At 37.3% G+C, this 25,654-nt stretch overlaps 1 protein-coding gene across 10 annotated transcripts in view; it reads right to left on the bottom strand.

Moving 5' to 3' along the window:
- Positions 1-25,654, bottom strand: part of EHBP1 (EH domain binding protein 1) — a gene marked incomplete at both ends in the record, with an annotated part of 344,370 nt that overhangs the window by 191,973 nt on the left and 126,743 nt on the right. For 5 of the 10 annotated variants that reach the window (XM_080711874.1, XM_080711877.1, XM_080711880.1 and 2 more), the window contains 3 exons: positions 13,225-13,462; positions 21,558-21,680; positions 22,313-22,417. In XM_080711874.1, coding sequence (XP_080568000.1) covers positions 13,225-13,462; positions 21,558-21,680; positions 22,313-22,417 — 466 coding nt within the window. The remainder of the gene's footprint in view (positions 1-13,224; positions 13,463-21,557; positions 21,681-22,312; positions 22,418-25,654) is intronic. The other 5 variants (XM_080711879.1, XM_080711881.1, XM_080711882.1 and 2 more) reach the window with 2 other exon arrangements.

The raw sequence follows: 25,654 nt of genomic DNA, 5'->3' as shown, positions 1-25,654 counted from the left end.
AAAATCTTGTTTCTCTAGTTCTGATGTGTGTTACCAATTTCTTCTTTGTAGTTAATCTCTTTGAGTATTTTCTCTAGTGCTGGTTTTGAAGACATAAATTCCTTCAGTTTCTGTTTGTCATGGAAGCTTCTTATTTCTCCATCTAATTTGATAGAAAGTTTTGCTGGGTAGGAAATTTTTGGCTGGAAGTTGTTTTCTTTCAAAATTGGGAATATGTTACTCCAAGCCCTTCTGGCTCTCATAACTTGGTTTGGGAAGTCTGGAGTGATTCTAATTGGTTTGCCTCTGAATGTCACTTGGCCCTTTGCTTTTGTTGCCTTTAAGATTCTCTGCTTAGCTTCCACATTGGTCATTTTGACAATTATGTGGTGTGGGGATCCTCTTCTCCGATCCTGTCTAAAGGGAGTTCTATACGTTTCCTGGACCTGCGTATCGACCTCTTGCTCTATGTCTGGAAAATTTTCTGCTATTACTTCCTTGAAGAGATTGTTGATCCCTTTGGTTTCACTTTCTTTTCCCTCCTCTATTCCAATTATTCTTAGGTTAGCTCTCTTAAAATGGGCCCATATTTCTTCAATATCAGATTCCTGCTGTCGGATATTTTTTCCTAGATTAGAAACTATGCGATCATTTTTGGAATGATCATCTTCTAAGAGCGAGATTCTGTTCTCCATGTGTTCTAATCGGTTGTTTGTGCTTTGAATTGAGGCCTTTACTTCATTAATTGCATCCTTTATCTCTTTTTGGCTCTCTCTGAGTTCTTTTCGAAGCACCTCTATTATTTCTACAGTTATTTTCCTGATTTGATCTTCTAGAAATCTCTGATTTTCTGTTTTATCGGGTTCTGATGTTGTGGGGTTGTGAGCATTCATTGCTCCAGTATTATTCCTCTTTCCCATGATTTCGGAAGTTTGTGCCTTCTCTGGGTTCTTCCCTTGGGTCACTATGACTTCACTTAAGGTGTTCTGGATCTCGAGTCAGTAGTATCTCAGACCCCACTACTCCTTTACTGGGTTGTATCACAGGGTCTCCGACCCAGAGAGTCGATAGAGGCTGCTTTAGACTGTGTGGGGTGCCAGGTTGGGCATTCTCCTATGGTGTGATATCACTGCCACCGCCCCTCTCCTACTGGGTCAAGTCCCAGTGAGTACAGTACTGGGATTTCTCCGCTGTGGCCCACAATTTGACTCACTGTTCTTGAGTACGCAGATGTAGCTGTAGTGAATTCGGTGCTGCTGCCGCCGGTGGCAATATGGCGCCGCTGCTACGCCCTCGGCTGTTGGGCTGGCGTTTTTTTTCCTTGGTTTTGATTTCCACTCTGAATCCCTGCAGCATGTGCTAAGCTCAGACACTGGGAGCTTTAGATGTCCTCTGCGCCGAGAAATCCCGCCTGGCTGTTCCGCAGCGGCTCCCCTCGGCTTACTGTGGCTGTTCCGTGAATTCGCCGATGCCGCCGGCAGTATGGCGCTGCTGCCGCATCTGCCGCGTCCTCGGGCGTGAGGATCTCCTCTGTGGCTCTGTTCTCAGTCCGCTTTCTCTCTGGAGCCTGGTGATTTCTTTTGTTTCTCTGGTGATGTTGTTTTCTGGCTTTGAAAGGCGCTGATTTTGTGGTAATGGATATTTGTTGTTAGCGGGGCTCTCAAGCCCCGCTTTTCTCGGTCGCCATCTTCCCGGAAGTCTCCCATGATTCTTTTAAACAAGTAATTCTTCAGTGTACTTTATATGACTGAAATTATAAAACTCAGATTGCACAAAGCTTTCATAAAACTTACCTCGTACACTTGCAAGGCATCTCAAAATACTGTCCCTTTTTTTTTTCTCATGTTTCTCTGCCTGCTTCTACTCATTTATATCTCCCTCTAACCACTTGAATAAGGTATTCTTTGGTTAGGGAAGGCAAACACAAGTAGCAAAGAAGCTCAGATCAAGCAATTTCTCAAGTTGGTTCCTAAGATTCGAATCGTGTTACTAGAAACATAATCAAAATGAATATTTTTGTTTTATTTATTTACTTAATTTTGCTTTATTTTTTTGTGCAGTGCAGGGATCAGATCTAGGGCCCATATTAGTCATGTGCCCTAATGAAGACCTACAACCCATGGCCAAAAATAAACACTTTCTTGAACTAATCAGAACTGTGTTTCTCAATCTCTCTAAAAACTATGACATGTATTGTAAATGAAATTTAGCTGAGCATGGTAGCACATGCCTAGTTCAAGGCAAGCCTCGGCAACTTAGCAAGGCCCTCAGAAACTTAGTGAGAACTTGTTTCAAAATAAAAAAATAAAAGGGGCTGTATAGCTCAGGGGTAGAATATGGCTGGGTTCAATCTCTCATGTAACACACATAAAGAGAAAGAGAGAGAGAGAGAGAGGGAGGGAGGGAGGGAGGGAGGGAGGGAGGGAGAGAGGGAAAGGGAGAGGGAGAGGGAGAGGGAGGGAGAGAGAAAATTTGAGCCAGTCTGGTGATATATGCCTGTAATCTAGTAGTTAGGAGGATCGCAGATTTGAGGTCAACCTCAACAATTTAGCAAGATTCTCAGCAACCCAGTTAAGACCCTGCTTCCAAACCAAAATAAATAAATAAATAAATAAATAAATAAATAAATAAATAAGGCTGGGGAATATATCTTGTAGGTAGAATGCTCCTGGGGCTCAATTACTAGTAACATACACAGGACAGGACAGGACAGGAAAGGGGAGAGGAGGGGAAGGTGGAGGGAAGATGGTAGTGCATGCCTGTAATCCCAATACTTGGACAGCCACAGCAAGTGGTGAGACTCATCAACATATTGAGACTCTGTTTTAAAAATAAAAATTTTAAAACAGTGCTGGGGATATAACTTGGAGGTAGACTGCCCCTGGGTTCAATCCCTAGTACCACAAGAGAAAAGAAAAGAAGAGAGAAGAGGAGAGGGAAGGAGAGGAAAGGAAATTTGATATAACAAAGGAAGCTGCTTAAAATCGAAGGTTCCAGGGACTCCAGCTGCCCTTGTCTATGCCTGGCAACAAAGAAGACTATGAAAATCAGTACCTCCACACATCTGCACTTCACCTGTGAGACAACAGTATACTGGATGTCACTACTGATTATATACAAAACCAGAATAAGGACAAGAGGCCTTTTATACTTCTATGAGTTTTGGATGACCCTCTCCTCCTTTATAGCAGAGTCCTAACTAAAATGCAATTTCCTATTCTTTAAGAATGAACAGAGCAAGGTGTGTTGGCGCAGGCTTGTAATCCCAGCATTCGGGAGGCTGAGACCTGAGGATGGCGGTTTGCAGACAGCCTCAGCTACTTAGTGAGGCCCTCTGCAACTCAGTGAGACTCGGTTTCAAAATAAAGAATAGAAAATAGGGCAGGGGGTATAGCTTGGAGGTCGAATGCCCCTGAGGTTTCATCCCCAGACCTGAAAAAAAAAAAAAAAAAAAAAAAGAAAGAAAGAATGAACAGAGCCGGGTGTGGTGGCACACGCTTGTAATCCCAGCATTCAGAAGGCTGAGACACAAGGATGGCAGTTCAAGGCCAGCCTCAGCTACTTTTAAGGTCCTTTGCAACTCAGTAAGACCCTGTTTCAAAATAAAGAATCAAAAATAGGGCTGGGGTGTAGCTCGGAAGTAGAATGCCCCTGAGTTCCATCCCCAGTACTGACAAAAAAAAAAAAAAAGAATGAACACAAAGTGTTTCCATTTATATGATGATGTCCAGAAGAGTCAAATCCACAGATAAAGTAGGTTAATGGTAGCCAGACTTGGGACTAACTGCTAATTAAGTAGTTTCACCTTCTGTAGTGATGAAAATGTTCTGGTAGAGAGTGATGACAGTCACATAATATAATGAACATAAAAACCTTTCAAGGCTACATTTAAAATATGTAATTTTACATTATATAAAGTACATATGCCTCAATAAAAAAAGTGCTATTAAGAACAAGTGAACAGAAATAGTGCTTACAGTATTATGTTATTCTCTACAAAATGAAAAAAGTTGTATCACTGCTGATTAAGCATTTAAAGTACATGCACCAAATAACAACATTAGGGTCAACAACTGATTGTATTTACTATAGTGGCCCAATAAGAATATATCACCTAGTTACACAGCAGCCATCTTAGCTTGTATAAAGACACTACAATGTATGACACAATATGCCAATGAAGCATTTCTTAGACCGTTCTCTATTCAGCAACATATAACTGTATACTCAAATGGTATTTAACAAAAACACGTGAGAATTAGAGACATTTTCACATTCTATAGATCATCTATGTCTTGAATAATCTATTTCGGGACTGTCCACATCACTCTGAATAAACATGAATTACTTTTATCTTTGAACTATAAACCCAAGTAATAGATTAGTGATATCATTAACAATGTGAATTTAAAACTTATGGGTTATATTAAGGATGTGAGAAATTGGGAAGAATGATTTTTAATAGCATTATCCACTGTTTAGAAATTCAGGAAAATGAATTATAAAAAGAAAAACCAAGGTTGGTTAGAAGCAAGATTAATTAAAACATAACAAAATAATAATAATTACATGTGAAGCAAAGATATAGCGAAATCTGTAGTCTTTTCCTCTCACCTTGAAAATCTATGCTTCTTTGGAAAAATAATTCAAATTTATTAAAATGGACAATGTAGCTTCTTTGAATAAAATTCAATGAGAGGCTTCTCTGATAAGCTTACACACTGCAATGATGCTATGTGGGCTCTCAAAAGTCACTTCATAAATGTTCTGAAATAATTTTGCTTTATGATAGTTTTCAGTTTCAATACATAAGCTGGAATAATTGAATTATCTGCCAAACACAAGTAAACTGAGAAACCCAAGCAGTTAGTAGGTATAAAAAACACATGCTGAAAAGCAGGAAAGGTGTATACTTTCTCTTGGTGCTGAGAGATAAGCTGTGGCACTACGGATTGTTTTACATCAAAGGACTCAGTACTATTTATTCGTGACAATTTCATGGGGGTTAAGAAAGTTTAGTAATGGAAGGTGAGTCATAGAAGCTTATTGCTTGATCAAAGTTCATTAGTTTATAACTGAAGACAAAATAAATTTTGGAAGATTTCTGCCACTGGCATTGGACCTACAAACTTTTGGAGAGAAAAGATAAGAAATACCAAATAAGTAATGAATACAAACCAAGTTCTTCCTGGGCTTGCACAGTAGCTGATGTGCAATCTCCAGACTCCTATGTACATTCCTACAAAAAAATCTGGAGTTTTTATAGGCTCCCTCTGGTAACCCCAGATGATTGAGCAATTTAGAATACTCTTTATTCATGGGAAACTTGTAAACTCTGACTTTCATGTGAGAAAAGGATTGTCAAAAGGCAACACCCACTGATTCTGATTTTGGTTTTTATTACGGCATTTTAAAAGTTTAAACAAACATTAGCTGTCTCTAATTTGTTAATAGGAAAGAACTGTGTGCGTGAGTGTGTGTGTGTGTGTGTGTGTGTGTGTGTGTGTGTGTGTTGTGCAATATTACAGCATCTTGGTATGACTGAATGTTTGTACTTAAAGTTTGCATTTACATTCAAATACTCAAGGTGTGTGTGGCTATTACTCAGCACCTACACCACCCATGAGAAATTTTATTTTGATCACACATTTGCTATTTCAAAGAAAACAAACAGTAACTTTAGCAAGAGTTGAGCCAACTTTTCAACCCTCATATAGTTATTATTAGTAATGAGATTTCATCCTGCGCTTGGAATCAGATGACTATTAATGATGTAATTCTAAGTACTTTTTTAGGTTTTATCAAAATGTAGCCAAAAACATGGAAGCATGTAGCACATGTAAAAGTCATGATATGGGAAAAGGTTGAGAAATACAGTTCCAGAGCAGGAAAAAAAAATTTTTTTCCTCACTTTTTCAAACAAAAGTTGCAAAATATTTGAAGTTGGTCAATATAAGTTTGAAAATCATCTCTTTCTAATGTCAAACAGTCCCTAGTTTCTGGCACTCTAATGACTACTGCTCTACTCTGTTAACACTGTAAATCCTCGGTGTCCCTTATAAAATACAGCACCTGGAAGTAAAATAGTTCTCCAAATAGAAGCTGACCAAAGCACAGTAGAGAGATTATATTTCTCCCTTTACATAATGCAATTAATCCCAACTTTTATTCATCAAAGGAATCTTTTCATTATTCCCTTTTCAACTCACATATCCCTTATTTTGAAAAATTTTTATTTTAAACTGCAATTTTAGGGGAATAATATTTCCCTCAAAATGTGAAAACACTAAAATTAATTTATTTCCAAGGAAAACAAAGACCCATATAGCCACATGGCATGTAAATATATCATTATATCCTCCTCCTCGTCGTCATCATCATTAAATATTTTGTAGATCTCACCTGTCCCATACCAATTATTTACATCAAAGAGACTTAAGGCCCAAGAATACCAAGCTGAAAATCACTCACGTGATATAATATTACTATTAATAAAACTGAAAAGTGGCTTTTTGGAAGTGATACTGGGGACCAAACCCAGGGCATACTAGCCAAGTGCTTTACCACTGAGCTACGTACCCAGCCAAGAATGCTGTTCTTTTTAAAAGAGATTTATTTTGGTGTAGTTAATATATATGTAAATGGCTCATGTTTAAATACAACTTGATAGGTCCTTCATATATTTATATGTGTAAAATCATCAACATAATCAAGATAACAAATATTTCCATTTCCCCCCCCCAAATTTTCTTTCCCCAAAGGGCCCTTTTTTAGTTCCTTCCTCTCTCTGTAGGAAACTACTTACCTTTCTCTCACTATAGATGCTTTCATTTTCTAGAATTTCAAATAAAGGATATCATACAGTATATACCCTTTTCACTCTGTAGTGTGTGTGTGTGTGTGTGTGTGTGTGTGTGTGTGTGTGTGTGTCCCTGGGAATTGAACCCAGGGGCATTCTATTTCTAAGCTACACCCCCAGCCCTGTGTTTTTTTTTTTATTTTGAAACAGGGTCTTACTAAGTTGCAGAAGGCCTCACTAAATTGCTGAGGCCTATTGTGAACCTGAGGTCTTCCAGCTCCCAAGTACTGGAATTTCAGGTGTGTACCACCATAGCCAACTTTGTAAGTCTTAAAATCAAGTAATATAAGTTCTTAAATTTTTCTTGTTCAAAACTACACTGAGATTCCATCTAACTCCAGTAAGAATTGCAATTATCAACAATATAAACAATAATGATGAGGATGTGGGAAAATAGGAACTTTTATATACGGTTAGGACTTCAAATTAGTAAAACCACTATGGAGATCAGTATGGAGGTTTCTCAAAAGATTAGAAATGGAACCACATATGACCCATCTGTACCACTCTTCAGTATCTTTCCAAAAATTTAAAGTCAGAATACTATGGTAATACATACATATCCATGTTTATAGCAGCACAATTCATAATAATCAAATTATAGAAACAAATAAGTGTCTGTCAACAGATAATGGATAATAAAAATATGTATATATACATAATGGAATTACATTCAGTCATAAAGAGCAACAAAATTATGACATTTACAGGAAAATGGGTAGAACTAAAGAATATTATGTTAAGTGAGATCAGCCAGTCTTAGTCAAGGACTGAATTTTTTCTTGCATATGCTGAAACTAGAAAGAAAATAGGCAACAAAGGAAACTTTAGACAATTGAGAAGAGTGACCAGTAGGATAGTGGAAGGAGATGAAAATGGGGGAAAGCAGGGAGGGGAAAAGGAGGAACTTAGGACAGAAACAATTCTAATTATGCTATACTCATGTATAAATGTGTTATTATACTAATGTCATTATTACGTACGAGGAGGGGTAGGTAGTGAGGTGGGACCTGAGGGGAAACACTAAAATCTATGTGCATGTCTCTTTTTATGACTCTGAGCCTTACCAAGATGTATAATCATGGTATAGCAATAGAAAAGTGTGTATGTATTTTACGTATGAATATGTATGTATAAACACATACTTTATACATGTGCACACACACATACATATACACACAGAAAACTGGAAAAGCACTATTAGCACTGTTCTGGGGTGCATCTGTGAAGGGGTTATCAGAAAATATTGGCAAGTGAATCTGAATGTATAAGTAGGGAAGACTTGCCCTCAGTGTGGACAGGTATCATTCAATTGGCTAGAAACCTCAATGGAATAAAAATGAAGGACTGGAGAAGTGGTATCTCTCTTTCCTGGGGCTGGGAAACACTCTTCTCCTGCACCTGGATATAAGAACTCCAGGCTTTCTGGTCTTTCGGACTTAAACCTAGTCCCCACAGGGTGCAGGTCTGTGGACTTGGACTAAACCATGCTATAGGCATTCCAGTCTCCTACTTGCAGATGGCCTGTTTGGGGATGTCTGTACCTTCATAACCACACGAGCCAACTCCTCTAAGAGATTCTCATATTCTCATCCATCTTTCTCCTACTGGTTCTTGACACTCCAGAAAACCTCAATTTGGAAAGATACTGTATCTTTGAATCCCTCCCTCTCTTTTTCCTTACCACAAGAAGATGAAAGTGGCTTTTTTTTCCTGTCATATTCTAAAGCTCTGACACCAAATTATTTCTGCCTTAGAGCCAATCAATCATGGACTGAATCCTTTGCAATCTCTAAGACCATGAGCCAATAAACCTTTTTTTTTTCTCTACATTGCACTGGTCAGGTATTTTGTGCACAGCAATGAAATAGCTGACTAAAACTGAAACTGGTAGCAGAAATGAGATCTGTGCTGTGACATACCTGATATTGTTCAGAAAAACTTGTAACTGGTTTGTGGAAAGAATGTGGAAAGGTTTGGAGATGCAAGTTAGAGAAACCTTTGAATGTTGCAAGAAGAGCTTAATGGGCAAATCTGGTGAGAGCTGAGAAGAGCAGAATGCTGATAGAAATGCAGACAGTAAAGACTGTGCTTGTGAGGTTTCAGAGGGCAAGGAGGACTCCAGAGCCATGAGAATGAGACATGCTGCATTCTCACAAAGAACTTGTTTGCATTTTACTCGTGTCCTGATATTTTCTGTGGGGCAAAATTTAAAGGCGATAGACTAATTAATCAGGTGAAGGAAATTTCAAAGTGGCAGAACATTTAGGTAGTGGCACAGGTATTGCTGGCATATTTTACCCAGATTTAATGTAAGAAGCAGAAGGAGAAAGATTTCCAAAAGTTGTTATTTGGCCAGAAAAGTGTGCATTAAACTGGAGTCAAGAAAGGTGTAGTTTGCTGAAAAGATCACAAACACTAAACAGAAGGCACATACTTTTCATAGAGATAATAAATGAGGTGCAGTGAAGCTATTTCAGGAATAGCAAGACCCTGCCCATCACAGGCTCAAGAGTATAACAATGAAAATTTGTTTGAAAAAGTTTGCTTTGTGTGCTCTCCTCACATGGAGCTGCCTAGAAATCTGTTTCACCATGCTCATATGTCCAGGCACTTGGAGGCCTCTGCAGCCATGGTTCAAGAGGACCTAGCTACTGTTCAATATGGTAGCAGACCTTGGCATGGTCAAAGTGGTGCTGATTTGTAGAAATGCAAGATTCTGGAGTTGGAGGTTCACAGAGGCCTCCACTGAGATTTCAAAGAAAGGCCTGAGAAGCCAGGCAACATGTAAGAGGGCTGGAATCCCAGCAGGTGGGCCCCAAGAGGGGAATTTGTGAAGTTGTGAGAGTGAAGCCAAGCCTATGATGGAGACCTCAGGAACTGAGAGATATAGGAACGTGGAACATCTGCCAAGAAGACTGCAAGCTTCAGGCAGTGCAGCTGAACTAAGAGAGTAGCCATAGTGGCTGCAACTGGCAAGCCCTTAGGACTGGACTGCCGAAGCCCTCTGGAGATCACGTCTTACCACTGTGCGCCTGGATGCTGGGTGTGGAGCTACAGGACTTAATGTCTTCCCTGATGGTTTTGGTATTATTTTGGTGCCATCCCTTCTTTCTATGGTCCTATTCCTCCTTTTGGAATGAGACTGTTTTAAGCTGTGCCATTGTATATTGGAAGAATGTAACTTTTTTTTTTTTTTAAGAGAGGCCACATTTAAAAGTTTTCCTTAAGTCTCAAAAAAGACTTCACACTTTAAGCATTTCTGGAACTGTTAAGTCTACAGGGACTCTTGGAGATGAGCTAAATGCATTTTGCATTGTGAGGTAGACATGAGCTTCTGGGGGCCAAAGGTAGAGTGTTATGGTTTGAGTATAAAATGAGAATGAGCCCCTAGAAGCTCATGTGTTAAGACAATGCAGCCAGGTTCAGAGGTGAGACATGACTAGAGGAGAAGGATGCTGGGTGCATGACCTTGGGGACTGTATCTGTCCCTGGCCTGTCCTTCTCTCTGTGCTTCCTGGCTGCCATGAGATGAGATTGGCTCTTGCCTACTGTCATGCTCTAAAGCAGTTCCACTGAGCAGTTTCTGCCATGGAGTCAGCCCACCATGGACTGAACACTGTGAGCTAATAAAACTTTCTTCCTCTAAGTTCTGCTTGGCAGGTATCTTGGTCACAGCGATGAAGAGCTCACACAAAAAAAGCCTTATTTCTTCCAATATTTTTGTATCTCCCTCATTCTATTCTTTCTCTAGAAACAAAATTATACCTATGTTACACATGTTACTCCACTTGAAGCTGTCCCACAGTTCACCAATCCTCTATTCATTTTCCTCTTCCTCTGTTTCAATTTGAATGGTTTCTACTGCTGTCTCATTGAGCTCACTAATATTTCCATCTGTAGTAATTAGCATGGGCTTAATCCCAGAGTGTATTTTTCATCTCTGACTTTGTATCACCCATGCTTATGTTTTTGAAACTCTACCTTCCTGAATATATAAAATTATTATTAATATTGTTATTGCTATTATTATTTTGGTACACGGGATTGAACACAGGGCATTCTACCTCTGAGCTACACCCCCAGTCCTTTTTATTTTTTATCTTGAACAGCTGAGTTGCTAAGGATAGCCTTGAACTTGTGATTCTCCTGTTTCATTCTCCAAAGTACTAGGATTAAAAATTTGCACTACCATGCCTGATTTATCTGGGATATATTTTAAAAAGTTACTTTACCATGAGTGTTTATTAATTCCACTATCTGTCCCATTTCTGTATCCATATCTAATGATTAACTTCTTTTCTCATTATGGCTCAGATTTTTCTGCTCTTTACATGCCTGATAATTTTTTTTATTGTCAGTGGGAATTGTATGTTTTGCATGCTACATGTTTTTTAGTATTCCCTTAAATATTTGGGGGCTTTAAGAGAAAATGTACTTAAGTTACTTGGAATAAGTTTGGTTCTTTTAAACCTTTCCTTTATGCTTTGAAAGACAGGCCTAGAATAGCCTTTGGACTAAAGCAAATTTGGTCCCACTACTGAGAGAAGACTGATGCTCCACGTTTTAAGAGCTCTTTCCTCTCTGGATAGAAATCTAAACTATTCTTAGGCTTGGTAAACTCTAGGGTTTGTTTGGTTCCTTTGTCCTTGGTATTTCTTTATTCTTTTTCTTGTTTTTATGTGGTACAGGGTATGAAACTGAGGGGCATTCTACCTCCGAGCTATACCCCAGCCCTATTTTTTATTCTTTATTTTACTTTTATTTATTTATTTACTTACTTATTTTTGTGGTACTGGGATTCCTGGAAACCCTTCTACCTCTGGGCTACACTCCCAGACCTATTTTATACTTTATTTGGAAACAGGGTCTCTTAAGCCAGCGAGGCTGGCTTCAAACCTGCGCAATCCTCCTGTCTCCACCTCCAAATCGCGGGGATTACAACCTTGCGCCACCACGCCCGACTTTATTCTTTATTTTTGGTGTGTGTGTGTGGGGGGGGGGGTACTGGAGGTAGAACCCAGAGGCTTTCTACCTCCAATCTATTCACCCAGTCCTATTTTATAGTTTATTTGAAAACAGGGTCTCACTGGATTGCTGAGAGCCTCACTAAGTAGCCAAGGCTGGCTTCGAACCTGCGTGATCCTCCTGTCTCAGCCTCCCAAGTGCAGGGATTACAAGCGTGCGGCACCACGCTCAGCTTTATTCTTTATTTTGAAACAATCTCACTGAGTTGCAAAGGACCTCACTAAGTATCTGAGGCTGGCCACAAACCTCGATCCTCCTGTTTCAGCCTCTCGAATACTGGGATTACAAGCATGAGCCACTATGCCCAGATTGTCCTTGATATTTCTTTCTATGCATACTCTGATCAACACTCAGTTAAAGACTCAATAAGAACATTCTATTTATTTTTGAAATCCTGAGAGTAAATCTCTCTTTTCTGTATATCCACAGATTTTAGTCACTCTGTTACCCACAAGGCCCAGATTCTGTCTCCTGATTCAAGGAGACTACTGGAGACTATTTGGGTTGTTTTTTTTCCCCTGAACTACAGTTAAAAACTCTTCCAAAAATAAGATTGGAGAATTGTAGGGCTCATCTTCTTTGTTTCTGTTCCCTCAGGGATCACTGTTCCACGCAGCTTATGCCCAATGTCTAAAAGCCACTGTTTCAAATATTTTATTCTATTTTTCAGTCAAGATAAGATGCTAAATCCAGTCTGTTATTCCAGCATGGCTAGAAGTCTTATTGTTGCTCTTTTTAGACTCACTCAGGACCATGGTCTGTAGCCACAGAGACTGTGATAGTACAACTCCAGATAACAATGAACACAGCCCTTTTTGTCCTCAACCTACATTTCAGCAACATGGAAGCCTTAACCACACTATCTATTCATATGGAGCTTGGGATCACCTGTAAATTTATGTTATGCTCTTACTGTTTGGCATCTGAACCAGTCTTCTCATCAAATAATTATCATAAAAATACTTCATCTCCATAGTGGAACTATAACACAACATTAAAGTGTTAAGACTATCACGTTTAGTACAACATCTAAATGCTATTTATAACTTCCTTTCTATAAGACGACACAATTAGAATTCTAACCAGAGACTCAAGAAACATAGCTCCCTCATTTGTTGGTTTAGAGTACACACACATATGTGGAAGAGGGTAGAGGATAAGAGTTAAGATTATAAAAATTCAGACAGGGGATGAGTTATATATATTCATATATAAAATGCATTTACCCATCCAAATGTATATTATGGGAGGATATATTATATCCTATAATATATATTACATAAACATATAATACAGAAGGATATCTTTAGTTAATATAGAGATTGGCCTGTGGTTATAGCAAAATAAAATATACTTACTCGTCTAATTCTTCTTCAGTTTTAGAAATATCAGCATAGAGGTACTTGCTCATGTCCACAGGTCTAATATTTTTCCTTTTTGCAGACTGGGGAGGAGAATCCTTTATGGTTACAAAAGCTTCTGGCTCATCAAATGGGTTCAAATACTGTGGAGTTTGTACCTCTTTAAAGGGATTATAACTATTGTTATAAAAAGAGTCTTCTGATTTTTTAGGTGAAGTTGTTTCAGTGACTGATTCTGTGAAACAATAGTAAAAGATGAATATTAGCATATGATAGTTTCTCATATTTTTAGTGTTTTCATGTAGTCTTGAACTAGAATAAACTACAGGGCTGAGAGAGTACAATGCAATGATTTTAGAGAGGCTGAAGAATCCTGAAATTCAGAAAATGTCTGTCTACTTCTCTAGAAAGAAAGTTCTCAAAAATGGTGTTTTAGACGCAGGGTGTGGTGGTGCACGTTTGTAATCTTCGCGCTTGGGAGCCGGAGACAAGAGGATCACGCAGGTGTGAAGCCAGCCTCACTGGTTTAAGAGACCCTGTTTCCAAATAAAAAAAGTATAAAATAGGTCTGGGAGTGCAATCCAGAGGTAGAAGGATTTACAGGAACCCCAGTACCACCAAAAAAAATAAAAATTAAAAATAAGCAATATCTATTATTGGACTTTTAAGGACTTTAAAATTTCTAAAATTGACATACCATAATGCTAATTTTATTAGAGATTCAAAAGCTGTCATGAAACATTAACAATCTTTTTTGTGTATATGTGTGGTACTGGGGGTGAAACCCAGGGGTCTTCTACCTCCTCTGAGATATACTCTGTATCCTCTGGGATACACTCCCAGACCATTTTATATTTTATTTAGAAATAGGGTCTCACTAGGTTGCTGAGAGCCTCACTGAGTAGCTGAACCTGTGCAATCCTCCTGTTTCACAGGCTTTGAACCTGTGCAATCCTCCTGTCTCAGCCTCCCAAGTCCTGGGATTACAAGCATGTGCCACCAGGCCGGGCCGAAACATTAACAATCCTAAAACACCATTTTTTCTTTTTTTGTGGTACTAGGGTTCCTGGAAACCCTTCTACCTCCGGGCTACACTCCCAGATCTATTTTATACTTTATATTTGGGAACAGGTTCTCTTAAGCCAGCAAGGCTGGATTCGAACCTGCGCAATCCTCCTGTCTCAGCCTCCCAAGCTTGGGGATTACAAGTGTGCACCACCACGCCCGGCAATATAATAATTTTTAAAGAACATAAAATGGATTAAATTTTGAAATGACTCTTGGCAGTTACTAGCACAGAACATCAAGGTATAAAATTTCATTTTGAGCCGGGCATGGTGGCTTACGCTTGTAATCCCCACGCTTGGGAGGCGGAGACAGGAGGATCGCGGAGGTTCCGAGCCAGCCATGCTGGCTTAAGAGACCCTGTTTCCAAATAAAAAGTATAAAATAGGTCTAGGGCTTCCAGGAACCCCAGTACCACCAAAAAAACAAAAAACAAAAAACAAAAAACACACACATATATATATATATATATATATATATATCTGTCTGGGAGTGTACCCTGGAGGTAGAAGGGTTTCCAGGAACCCCAATACCACCAAAAAAAAAATTTTTCATTTTGGACTGTATAAAAAATATATCCATAAATTAATGAAATTGTTTTCTCAAAGGCTCTAAAGAACAGGTTTCTATGTGCTACAAGACCTTAAATCCTTTTTGGTTTGTTTTTTTGTTTTTTGGATGCTGGAGATTGAACCCAGGGAGTTTATACCAGCTAGGTGCTCATTCTCCAATTCTATACTCCTAACTCTGCCTTTATTCCTATAGCTTTTAATGAGATATTTTTTCAATATAACTTGGATCTGGGCAATAGTAAGAATAACATAAGGATGCACAAGTTGAAAGCTCTGTATTAAAATCATATTGGTAAGCTGATAAGATACATCACACCAAATTCTTTAAAATTTTTATTAGGGGACTTCTGGGAAGATGGCAACCGAGAAAAGCGGGGCTTAAGAGCCCCGCTAACAACCAATCTCCATTACCACAAAATCAGCGCCTTTCATAGCCAGAAAACACCATCACCAGAGAAACAAAAAAATCACCAGGCTCCAGAGAGAAAGCAGACTGAGAACAGAGCTCAGAGCCACAGAGGAGATACACCGGCCTCACACCCGAGGACATGGCAGCAGCACCATACTGCCAGCGGCAGCGGCGACTTCACCGGACGGCTACAGCAAGACGAGGTGAGCCGCTGCGGAACAGCCAGGCGGGACCTTTCGGCGCAGGAAGCATCTAAAGCTCCCAGTGGCTGAGCTCAGCACACGCTGCAGAGACTCAGAGTGGAAATCAAAATCAGAGAAGAAAAAATACGCCAGCCTCACGGCCGAGGGCGTGACAACGGCGCCATATTGCCACCGGCGGCAGCAGCAGTGAATTCACCGAGTCCAGTACAGCTACATCTACGAACTCAAGAACAGTGAGTCAAATTGCAGGCCCCAGAGGAGAAATCCCAGTACTGTACTCCCTGGGACTTGACCCAGTGGGGGAGTGGCGGTGGCAGAGATATCACACCATAGGAGAACGTGCAACCTGGCACCACCCATAGTTTAAAGCAGCCTCTATCGACTCCCTGGGTCGGAGACTCTGTGATACAACCCAGGAAAGGAGTAGTGGGGTCTGAGATACTACAGACTCGAGATCCAGAGCACCTTAAGCGAAGTCATAGTGACCCAAGGGAAGAACCCAGAGAAGGCACAAACTTCCGAAATCATGGGAAAGAGGAATAACAATGGAGCAATGAATGCCCACAACCCCACAACATCAGAACCCGATAAAACAGAAAATCAGAGATTTCTAGAAGATCAAATCAGGAAAATAACTGTAGAAATAATAGAGGTGCTTCAAAAAGAACTCAGAGAGAGCCAAAAAGAGATAAAGGATGCAATTAATGAAGTAAAGGCCTCAATTCAAAGCATGAACAACCGATTAGACCACATGGAGAACAGAATCTCGCTCTTAGAAGATGATCAATCCAAAAATGAACGCATAGTTTCTAATCTAGAAAAAAATATCCAACAGCAGGAATCTGACATTGAAGAAATATGGGCCCATTTTAAGAGAGCTAACCTAAGAATAATTGGAATAGAGGAGGGAAAAGAAAGTGAAACCAAAGGGATCAACAATCTCTTCAAGGAAGTAATAGCAGAAAATTTTCCAAACATAGAGCAAGAGGTCGATACACAGGTCCAGGAAACTTATAGAACTCCCTTTAGACAGGATCAGAGAAGAGGATCCCCACGCCACATAATTGTCAAAATGACCAATGTGGAAGCCAAGCAGAGAATCTTAAAGGCAACAAAAACAAAGGGCCAAGTGACATTCAGAGGCAAACCAATTAGAATCACTCCAGACTTCCCAAACCAAGTCATAAGAGCCAGAAGGGCTTGGAGTAACATATTCCAAACTCTGAAAGATAACAACTTCCAGCCAAAAATTTTCTACCCGGCAAAACTTTCTATCAAATTAGAAGGAAAAATAAGAAGCTTCCATGACAAACAGAATCTGAAGGAATTTATGTCTTCAAAACCAGCACTAGAGAAAATACTCAAAGAGATTAACTACAAAGAAGAAATAGGTAACACACACCAGAACCAGAGAAATAACATTTTCCATCCAACAGACAACTAAGATTGGTTATCTGTGGAGATTCATTATTTATGTTAGTCTTTTACCTATCTCTAAATTGTATTGTTTGCCTTTATTGTTGTTAATTTTTAGTATTTCTAGTTGGAATATTAATATACCTTCAGATATAGCATTTGGAAATATTTTATCCCATTCTATTATTAACTTTTAACTCTGTTTACATTGTCTTTGGATATACAATTATTTATTTTTTAGGGAGTTTGTATACTCTTCTGTTGCCTGTGCCATTGAAATCATATCCAAGAAATCACTGCCAATTTCAATGTTGTGATGTGTTATGACCCAGATTTTCTTCTAAAAGTTTATAGTCTTAAGATTTATATTTAGGTCTTTTATCTATTTTGAGTTAATATTTGTATATGGGATTAGGTGAGGGTCCAATTTTATTCTTTTTCATGTAATTATTATGTTTCAACAATATTTAGTTAAAAGATTATTATTTCCACCACCAAATGTTCGTGGAAACCTTGTCAAAAATAACTTGACAATATAGGGAACAATTTAGCTCTAGGCTTTTATTTAACTCCAATGGTTTATATATCTGCCTTTAGAATAGTACTACACTGTTTCAATTATTGTAGCTTTATATGGTTTGAAATCAGAAAATATATGTCTTCTAGCTTTGTTCTTTTTCAAGATCGTTTTGGGTATCTAAAACCCATATTCCATATTAGGATAGATTTTTTCTGAAAAATAAATATATAATTATATGATAGTTTCACATAAAAAATAGAAAAAATATTCTCTGGTAAGAAAGAAAGCAAAAAGAAATATTGAAATGTTATCTTTAAGTCATCAAAAGCTTGGTATCAGACAAATGAAACTGTTCTGTGAGATTATCATTGTTAATTTTGGATAAATTGCTATAATACTAGATGTCAACCACTAAGCCAAGCATGGGAAGGAGGGATGGGGAGAGAATGGGGTGGGGATCGGGTGGGGGCTGACTGGGTGATGTGTGCATGTATGTCTACAAAAGTTTGTATCCCACTATGATGTATGGATACAGTGCACCAATAAAAAATTAAAAAATAAATAAATAAAAAATAAAATTTTATTATTTCAAATTTCAATCTGAAAATAAACTTGCACATGACTTTTGATGATAAAAATAAAGATTTTTCACCTAAACCTGGTGGCACATGCCTGCAATCCCAGCCATGTGGGAGTCTGAGAAAGGAGGATTACAAATGTGAGGCCAACCTAGGGAACTTAGCAAGACCTTTTCTCAAAAATAAAAAATAAAAAGGGCTGGGTGCATAGCTCAGTCAGTGGTAGAGTACTTGCCTAGCATGGGTGAAACCCTGGCTTAGATCTCATATGGCAAAAATAAAAATAAAGATTTTTCTATATTGGAGAAAAGGTTCAGAGAGCCAAGAATCATAGTATATTAAAAATAATCTTAATAATTCCAGGCATTTCTAACAAAATATTTTAGTAAAAAGCAGAAAACTGGCTACTGAAATTCTCAAGGAAAATTGTAATTGTTTCATAAGAGACATTTCAAGCAACTTAATCTGATAATAAAAATTTCATGACTGACATTTTAATGACTTATTTATTTTAAATATGTGTATGTATATTATATATGCATGATATATGTGTATATATTATATTTTATTGATAATATATGTGTGTATATATATTATGTATGTTCTATATATTTTTTGAGACAGGGTCTTCTTATGTTGTTTCCCAGGCTCGTCTCAAATTTTTAGACTCAAGCAATCCTCTTGAATCAATCTCCCAAGTAGCGGAGACTACAGGCACTTACCCTACACTAAGCTAGTGAGTTTTATATTTTACAGTCAAATTAGCTAGGTGGGATGGTTACATGCCTGTAATCCCAGTACTTGGGAGAATGACACAGAAGGATCACAAGCTCAAGGTCAGGATATGGTAACTTACAGGGACATGTTTCAAAATAAAAAATAAAAAGGACTGAGTAGATAATTCAGATATAGAGTGCCCCTGTGTTCAATCCCTATTACCCCACCAAAAAAAGTCAAACTACTTATATTTTATACATTAGCCTAGAAAATTTATTTTGTCTTTATATGGAAAAAATAAGATTAAATCTTCCAAACTGAAATTCTATACACTATAAAGAAGCAATTATAAAATGTGAAAGAGAATTCATAAAATCAGTTAATCAATTCTGAAATGAATTTAAACATAGCCTACATTAGAGTCAGTGTGTATCTTTTGTAATAGCATGGTAATATTTAACCCTATTAAAATCTTTATAATAATGTGAATGAAGCATTTTCTATTCTCCATAGCGGAAGAGAACATGTAAAATTTTGCCTATTCAATTTTTTATTAGCAAACTTTAGACCTCAAATACCTAAGAAAATGATAAAACTAGTAAAAAAAATATGATTTTATTTCTATTCTCAGAAAGAGGATTGTAGAATTGACTCAAGCAAATTCACCAGTTATAAAACCAAAACCCAGAAAGTATACAAACTAAAGGGCAAGATTTGAAGATGACAAAACAGGCAACAAAGGAGGGTTTAAGATAAGATTATTTCATATAAAGGCTAACAAATACATTTAATGACTTTCTAAGAGCCACTGAAACACAGAGATATAGGGAGAACAAAAACTTAATGGCAAAAATTGAATAAATGAGAATTTAAGCTGTAAAAGCAAATGAGAAAAAAAAAGAAATAAGAACATATTTTTCTTCCCAAAATACTTTTGTTATTTGAGGATGCAAGTTTTTTTAATCAATAAAAAATAAGTTATTTCTACAAAAATATTTTCTAAAATAAAATACTTATTCCAACGCCTTGAATAGGCATATATTAAAAAAAAATACTGATTGCCACATATTTGCTTAGCTCTACAAACATAATTAAAGATTCTGAATCAGGCTGGCTTACCTTTTTTAAACAGAAATGCAATCTTATGAGTTATCTGCTACTACCTTATTTTTTTCAGAAAATATGCCCATATATGTTTGGAAAACATACTTGATTTTGAAATGGAAACTTAAATATTGATGTTTTAAAATAGTTCAATAATTACTTTATTCATTATACCTAGATATAAATAATATGCAATCAAAAGAAGATGTGTAGGCAAAAGAAGATACTTGTTTGGGAAGTTCTAACTTCACATCCATTTATCTCAAGTTCAAATCACTAACTCTTTAGGGCCTCAGCTTCCTAATCTATGAAAAGATGTAATTGACCTGACTGCCTATAAAATTCAATGTAACGTTGAAGATTTAAAGTATGTTCATAATATATAGCCTGCAAAAAAAATAAATAAAAGCTTCTTAATTTAAACCTGAATGATTCATTTGGAATCTGGTAGAAAGGAGAAAAAGAAAGGATTATGAAATGATACTGCTCTAACAGAGTGAATCTTGAAGTTGAAACCTCATTTTCACCATGATAAGCAGTAGCAAAATTCTTTAAAGCTCATGAAGATTTCATAAGAGCAGTCAAAAAGATGTAAACAGCGGCTAATCATTCTTGCATTTACTTTGAGCAAAGAGTTTAATTAAACAGAGGTCTCACTTCTTCAACAGCCCTTATCCAGGCTTTAAGAGTTTATAACTACTTGATAAGAAAAATAACTCAAGGAAAAAAAAATCCCTGGTTTTACTCTGTATAAGTGTGTTGCATATTTGATGGCAATAGTTCTCAACCTTCCCTGCTCCATGTTATCATGTACACAACTTGCTGTCACTGCGAACTGAGATTCTCAGAGCCAGAGACATGGAGTTGAAAATAGCTGGATATTCAGATGCTCTGAACACCACGATGGAAGAGACAAGCATGAAGAAAGAATCTACCTCTACTGCCCTCTCCATCAGCATTCCCCAAACCTGTCCTCATTTGGTACCTTACAGAATGAGACTTTGCTGTATGAGTTATCTCTAACATTAGATCTTTACTATGTTTAAGCAAATTTTTTAGAAAACTAAAAACATAAGCCCATGTAAATGTCTATGTAAAGTATCTTTTTTTTTTTTTTGGTGGTACTGGGGTTCCTGGAAGCCCTTCTACCTCCGGGATACACTCCCATGGGCTACACTCCCAGACCTGTTTTTTTAACTTTTATGTGGAAACAGGGTCTCTTAAGTCAGCGCGGCTGGCTCCAAACCAGCGCGATCCTCCTGTCTCTGCCTCCCAAGTGCGGGGATTACAAGCGTGCGCCACCATGCCCAGCTAAAGTTTTCTTTTTTTCATTAAAAACAATTCAGTGGAGTCTCGAATTAATGATCAACTGCAAGTGGTACAATATGCAATATTATTGTTAAAGACAAAAATTACTTTTTGAGACTTTTGAGAAAATCTTTTCCTCTCTCACAGGTCAAGAGAACTCAACTATACAAAGAATTTTATTTCTTTTATTTCTTTATTTATTTTTCAGTACTGGGGATGAAACTCAGGGGCATTATACCTCCAAGCTACATCCCTGGCCCTGTTTTTTATTCTTTATTTTGAAACAGGGTGTCACCAAATTGCGAAGGTCCTCACTAAGTAGCTGAGGCTGCCGGCTAACCTCGCTCCTCCTGTCTCAGCCTCCCAAATGCTGGGATTATAAGTGTGTACCACCATGCCTGGCCATACAAAGACTTAAAATATAGAAAAATTTGCTACCTTCTAAGTCAGGATCTCCAAATGGATTTAATTCTGTTATATCAGGATCATCAAATGGATTTGAATTCACAGTGGCCAAGTCCTTTTCTGATTCATCCAAAAAGTTAAGTTTGTTGATAAGCTCTGAAAATAAACATATGTGTTAATTCACCATAAATATAGTAAAGCCTAATTAATGACCATTCATGAAACATTTCATAATATAAAAACTCACATTAACAATACCTGCAAATAATAAGAGGCAACATTTTAAACCAATTTTTACAATGGCAGAAAGCCACTTAAGTATTTTATAGTATACCAACATTTTAAAATAAAACATATGGATATTAATTTGAAAATTATATCAGATAATAAGCTATACTAAAGAAACTTTCACTTGAATTTGACTCAATTTGAAAAGTGATAACATAGGTTCTTAGGAAAAACATTCTCTACTCCCAAACACATAAGCACATACTCTAAAAATATATATTTAAAACTTACACACTCATTGAAGAACTATCATGTTACATAATCAAGTATCTTAGAAGATGTTTTTAAATCACTATTAAGACCTTCATGTAAGACTTGACTAAAGATGGTTAAGTTCTGTTGTCTTGTTGCCTGTTGGTACACTACAAATTACCAAAGAAAACATTCAAGAAAAAGCACAAAGACAAAACTGACAGCTAAGTACAGACAGAAATCAAGATATAGCAGATCACAGGAAACAGGCAATCAGAAGCAGAAAGGAAGGAGGAAAGCTCTTAGACCTTCAGAGGAACTGGCTGATTTAGCTGAAGGCATATTTGCTTGCTTTATGCAGTCATCTTGATCTTCATCTAAGCTGCTCAGAGCATTCAACTGGTTTACAATTTCTGTAAACAGAAGCCAGTCAAGACAAATGTAAGGAAAGGTCATTTACTTAAACAGCAGTAGAAGCATGCTGCTACTCAAAAAGACTAAGAGGGGATATTTGGTTAATCAAGAGAATACATCCAGAGATACTATTTTGATGAACTATAATGGATGTAATTAACTGAATGTTATATTCATATTTTAAAATAGAAAGCATTTTATTATTAAAACTTTTATTAGTAACATAACTACATTAATACATTTTTATTAGTAACATAACTATGTTAATAAACACAAAACAAAAATAACCAAAGAGGCTGACAATGGCTTTCAACAATAATATTTGTGCATTTATAAAATTAACTATGCTTTAAACACATACATTAGAAACAAAATAAAATATATTCTGATATCTACCATTTGCTTTATAACATTCTAAATTTTAATTTTTTTTTTTTTTTTTTTTTTTGGTGGTACTGGGGTTCCTGGAAGCCCTTCTATCTCCAGGCCACACTCCCAGACCTATTTTATATTTTTTGAAACAGGGTCTCTTAAACCAGCGCGGCTGGCTATGAACCTGCGCCATCCTCCTGTCTCCGCCTCCCAAGCGCGGGGATTACAAGCGTGTGCCACCACACCCGGCATAACATTCTAAATTTAAATCAAAGATTTTAAGAATTTATGTATATAATGTACATAATAAGCACTTGTTTTAGAATTTTTTAAAATGAGCACTAAATAAAAGCAGGCAATAGCTATTGTTTTCTACTCTTGGTTTATATGGAATCTGTTTTTTTTTTTTTTTTTTTTGGTTGGTGGTACTGGCATTTCTGGAAATCCTTCTACCTCCGGGCTACACTCACAAACCTATTTTTTATACTTTTTCATTTGGACACAGGGTCTCTTAAGCCAGCGCGGCTGGCTTCGAACCTGCGCGATCCTCCTGTCTCCGCCTCCCAAGCTCGGGGATTAGAAGGTGTGCCACCATGCCCAGCTAGAATCTGTTTCTTTAAGGCAATTCTCACCTAAGTGAGAGGAAATCTTATAACTTAGCACATATGAAACAGAACAAAAAAGACAAAGACAAGGAGAAAAATCCAAATAAAATAGAATTTATTTTGTGTATAAAAATTTTTAAATGAGTCATATATATTTGTACAACTCTGAATATGTGAAATTATTATACATTGTGTGAAAATCTTAGCCCGGCATGGTGGCGCACGCTTGTCATCCCCGAGCTTGGGAGGTGGAGACAGGAGGATCGCGCAGGTTCGAAGCCACCACGCTGGCTTAAGAGACCCTGTTTCCAAATTAAAAAAAAAATAAAATAGGTCTGGGAGTGTATCCCGGAGGTAGAAGGGCTTCCAGGAACCCCAGTACCAGCAAAAAAAAAAAATAATAATAATAATAATAATAAAAAATAAATTTACATATCTTGGAAACAAGCACCTGGCTAGGGTATTCTAGCTAATCCTTGATGTTTTTAAAACTAAAACCTAGAAATAACTTAGATATGAGGATAAACCAAACAGATCCAGTTCATTCAGAGGGAAAGAAAGAAAATATTTAGATATACAAACAGCTGTAAATTTGACATTAGCACTACTGGGTGTAATGTTATAGATCTAAGTGTACATGCTAAATTTGAATCCAATCAGAATATACGCTTGTAACATGGTGCTTTATATATTCACTTGTTGAACAAATATTTATCAGACTTTGCCAAGCTCTCTGGGATACAACGATGAAAAAAGAAAGAAAAAAGAGAGAAAGAAAGACATGCTATTGTTCTCAGAATAATTTATATTCTCTACAAATACAAATATTGAAACAGACTTTGATAAATGACTATCTGTATAATAGGCTGTCAGAAATGTGTTCTAGATCTTTGAGCAAAATACATACAAAAATTAATAAACTTGTAAATTTCCCTGTTAAATTAGAAAATATATTTTTACATGAGTCAAATGTTTTCTTCCATTTTATTTTACAGTAGTCCTTTTTTGGATTATTTTAAGATTCAAAGTGGCCGGGCGTGGTGGCGCACGCTTGTAATCCCTGCGCTTGGGAGGCAGAGACAGGAGGATCGCGCAGATTTGAAGCCAGCCGCGCGCTGGCTTAGGAGACCCTGTTTCCAAATAAAAATGTAAAAATAGGTCTGGGAGTGTAGCCCGGAGGTAGAAGGGCTTCCAGGAACCCCAGTACCACCAAAAAAAAAAAAAAAGATTCAAAGTGATCTGTTCATATATGAACACAACATCTCTTGGTATGGTTCCTCCCAACCCCATCCCAACCCCATCCTGCTGCCCTCCTTTTGCTTCCCTGTACATAATAGTAAGGTTGTTAGTGATACCTTCCTATGTAATGTTATTTGGTCTGTTTTGTTCCTCAAGTGGTTTCGTTTCTTTTTTCTTCCTTCCTTCCTTCCTTCCTTCCTTCCTTCCTTCCTTCCTTCCTTTCTTTTTTTTTTTTTTTTTGTGGTACTGGGAATGGAACCCAGGGGCATTGTACCTCTGAGCTACACCCCCAGCCCTAATTTTTATTCTTTATTTTGAAACAGGGTCTCACTGGGTTGCAAAGCGCCTCACTAAGTAGCTGAGGCTGTAGGTGAACCGTGATCCTGTATCAGCCTCCCAGATGCTGGGATTGCAAGCATGCGCCACCACGCCCGGCTTTCCTCAAGTAGTTTCTAATTCCTACTCTGACTCAGCTGATTTAGCACTTTTCAATGGTAGATTTAATTCATAAACCAGATCCCTTACTTCCCACTACCAATCACTATAACTTCGTAATTTTTAGAAAAATAGAGTAGAGAATGATAAATGATCACTACTCTGCTGTCAGGTTTTTTTTATTCATTACTAGTTGGATATTTTTAATTGCAAATGATTTATTTTAACTTTGAAAATATAAAATATAAACAAAATAATAATAACAGGTAACATACATTAAAAAATAGGAAGGGCTTTGCCATAGTCAATTCTAATAAATAGCGTAAGAGGTATTATTCTTAATAGCCACATTTTATCATGTATATTAATATAATTTATTTGCTCTACATTCCCATACTTGTAATTACTAGTGTGAAAATTTTAAAATAATGCTCAAAGACTTGTAGCTTTCTTTTATAGCTAAGATATTTTAATTATTTTCTGTTCTTAAATGTAATAGCAATGAGAATAGAAATCAATCATTTATTAAAATCTTATATGATGAGCATTATAGTAAGTACTGAGGAAATATTAGACTTAGTCCTT

The sequence above is a fragment of the Muscardinus avellanarius genome (assembly GCF_963383645.1).
Source record: "Muscardinus avellanarius genome assembly, chromosome: 15".
NCBI lineage: Eukaryota > Metazoa > Chordata > Mammalia > Rodentia > Gliridae > Muscardinus > Muscardinus avellanarius.
This window is presented reverse-complemented; position numbering and strand designations above follow the sequence as displayed.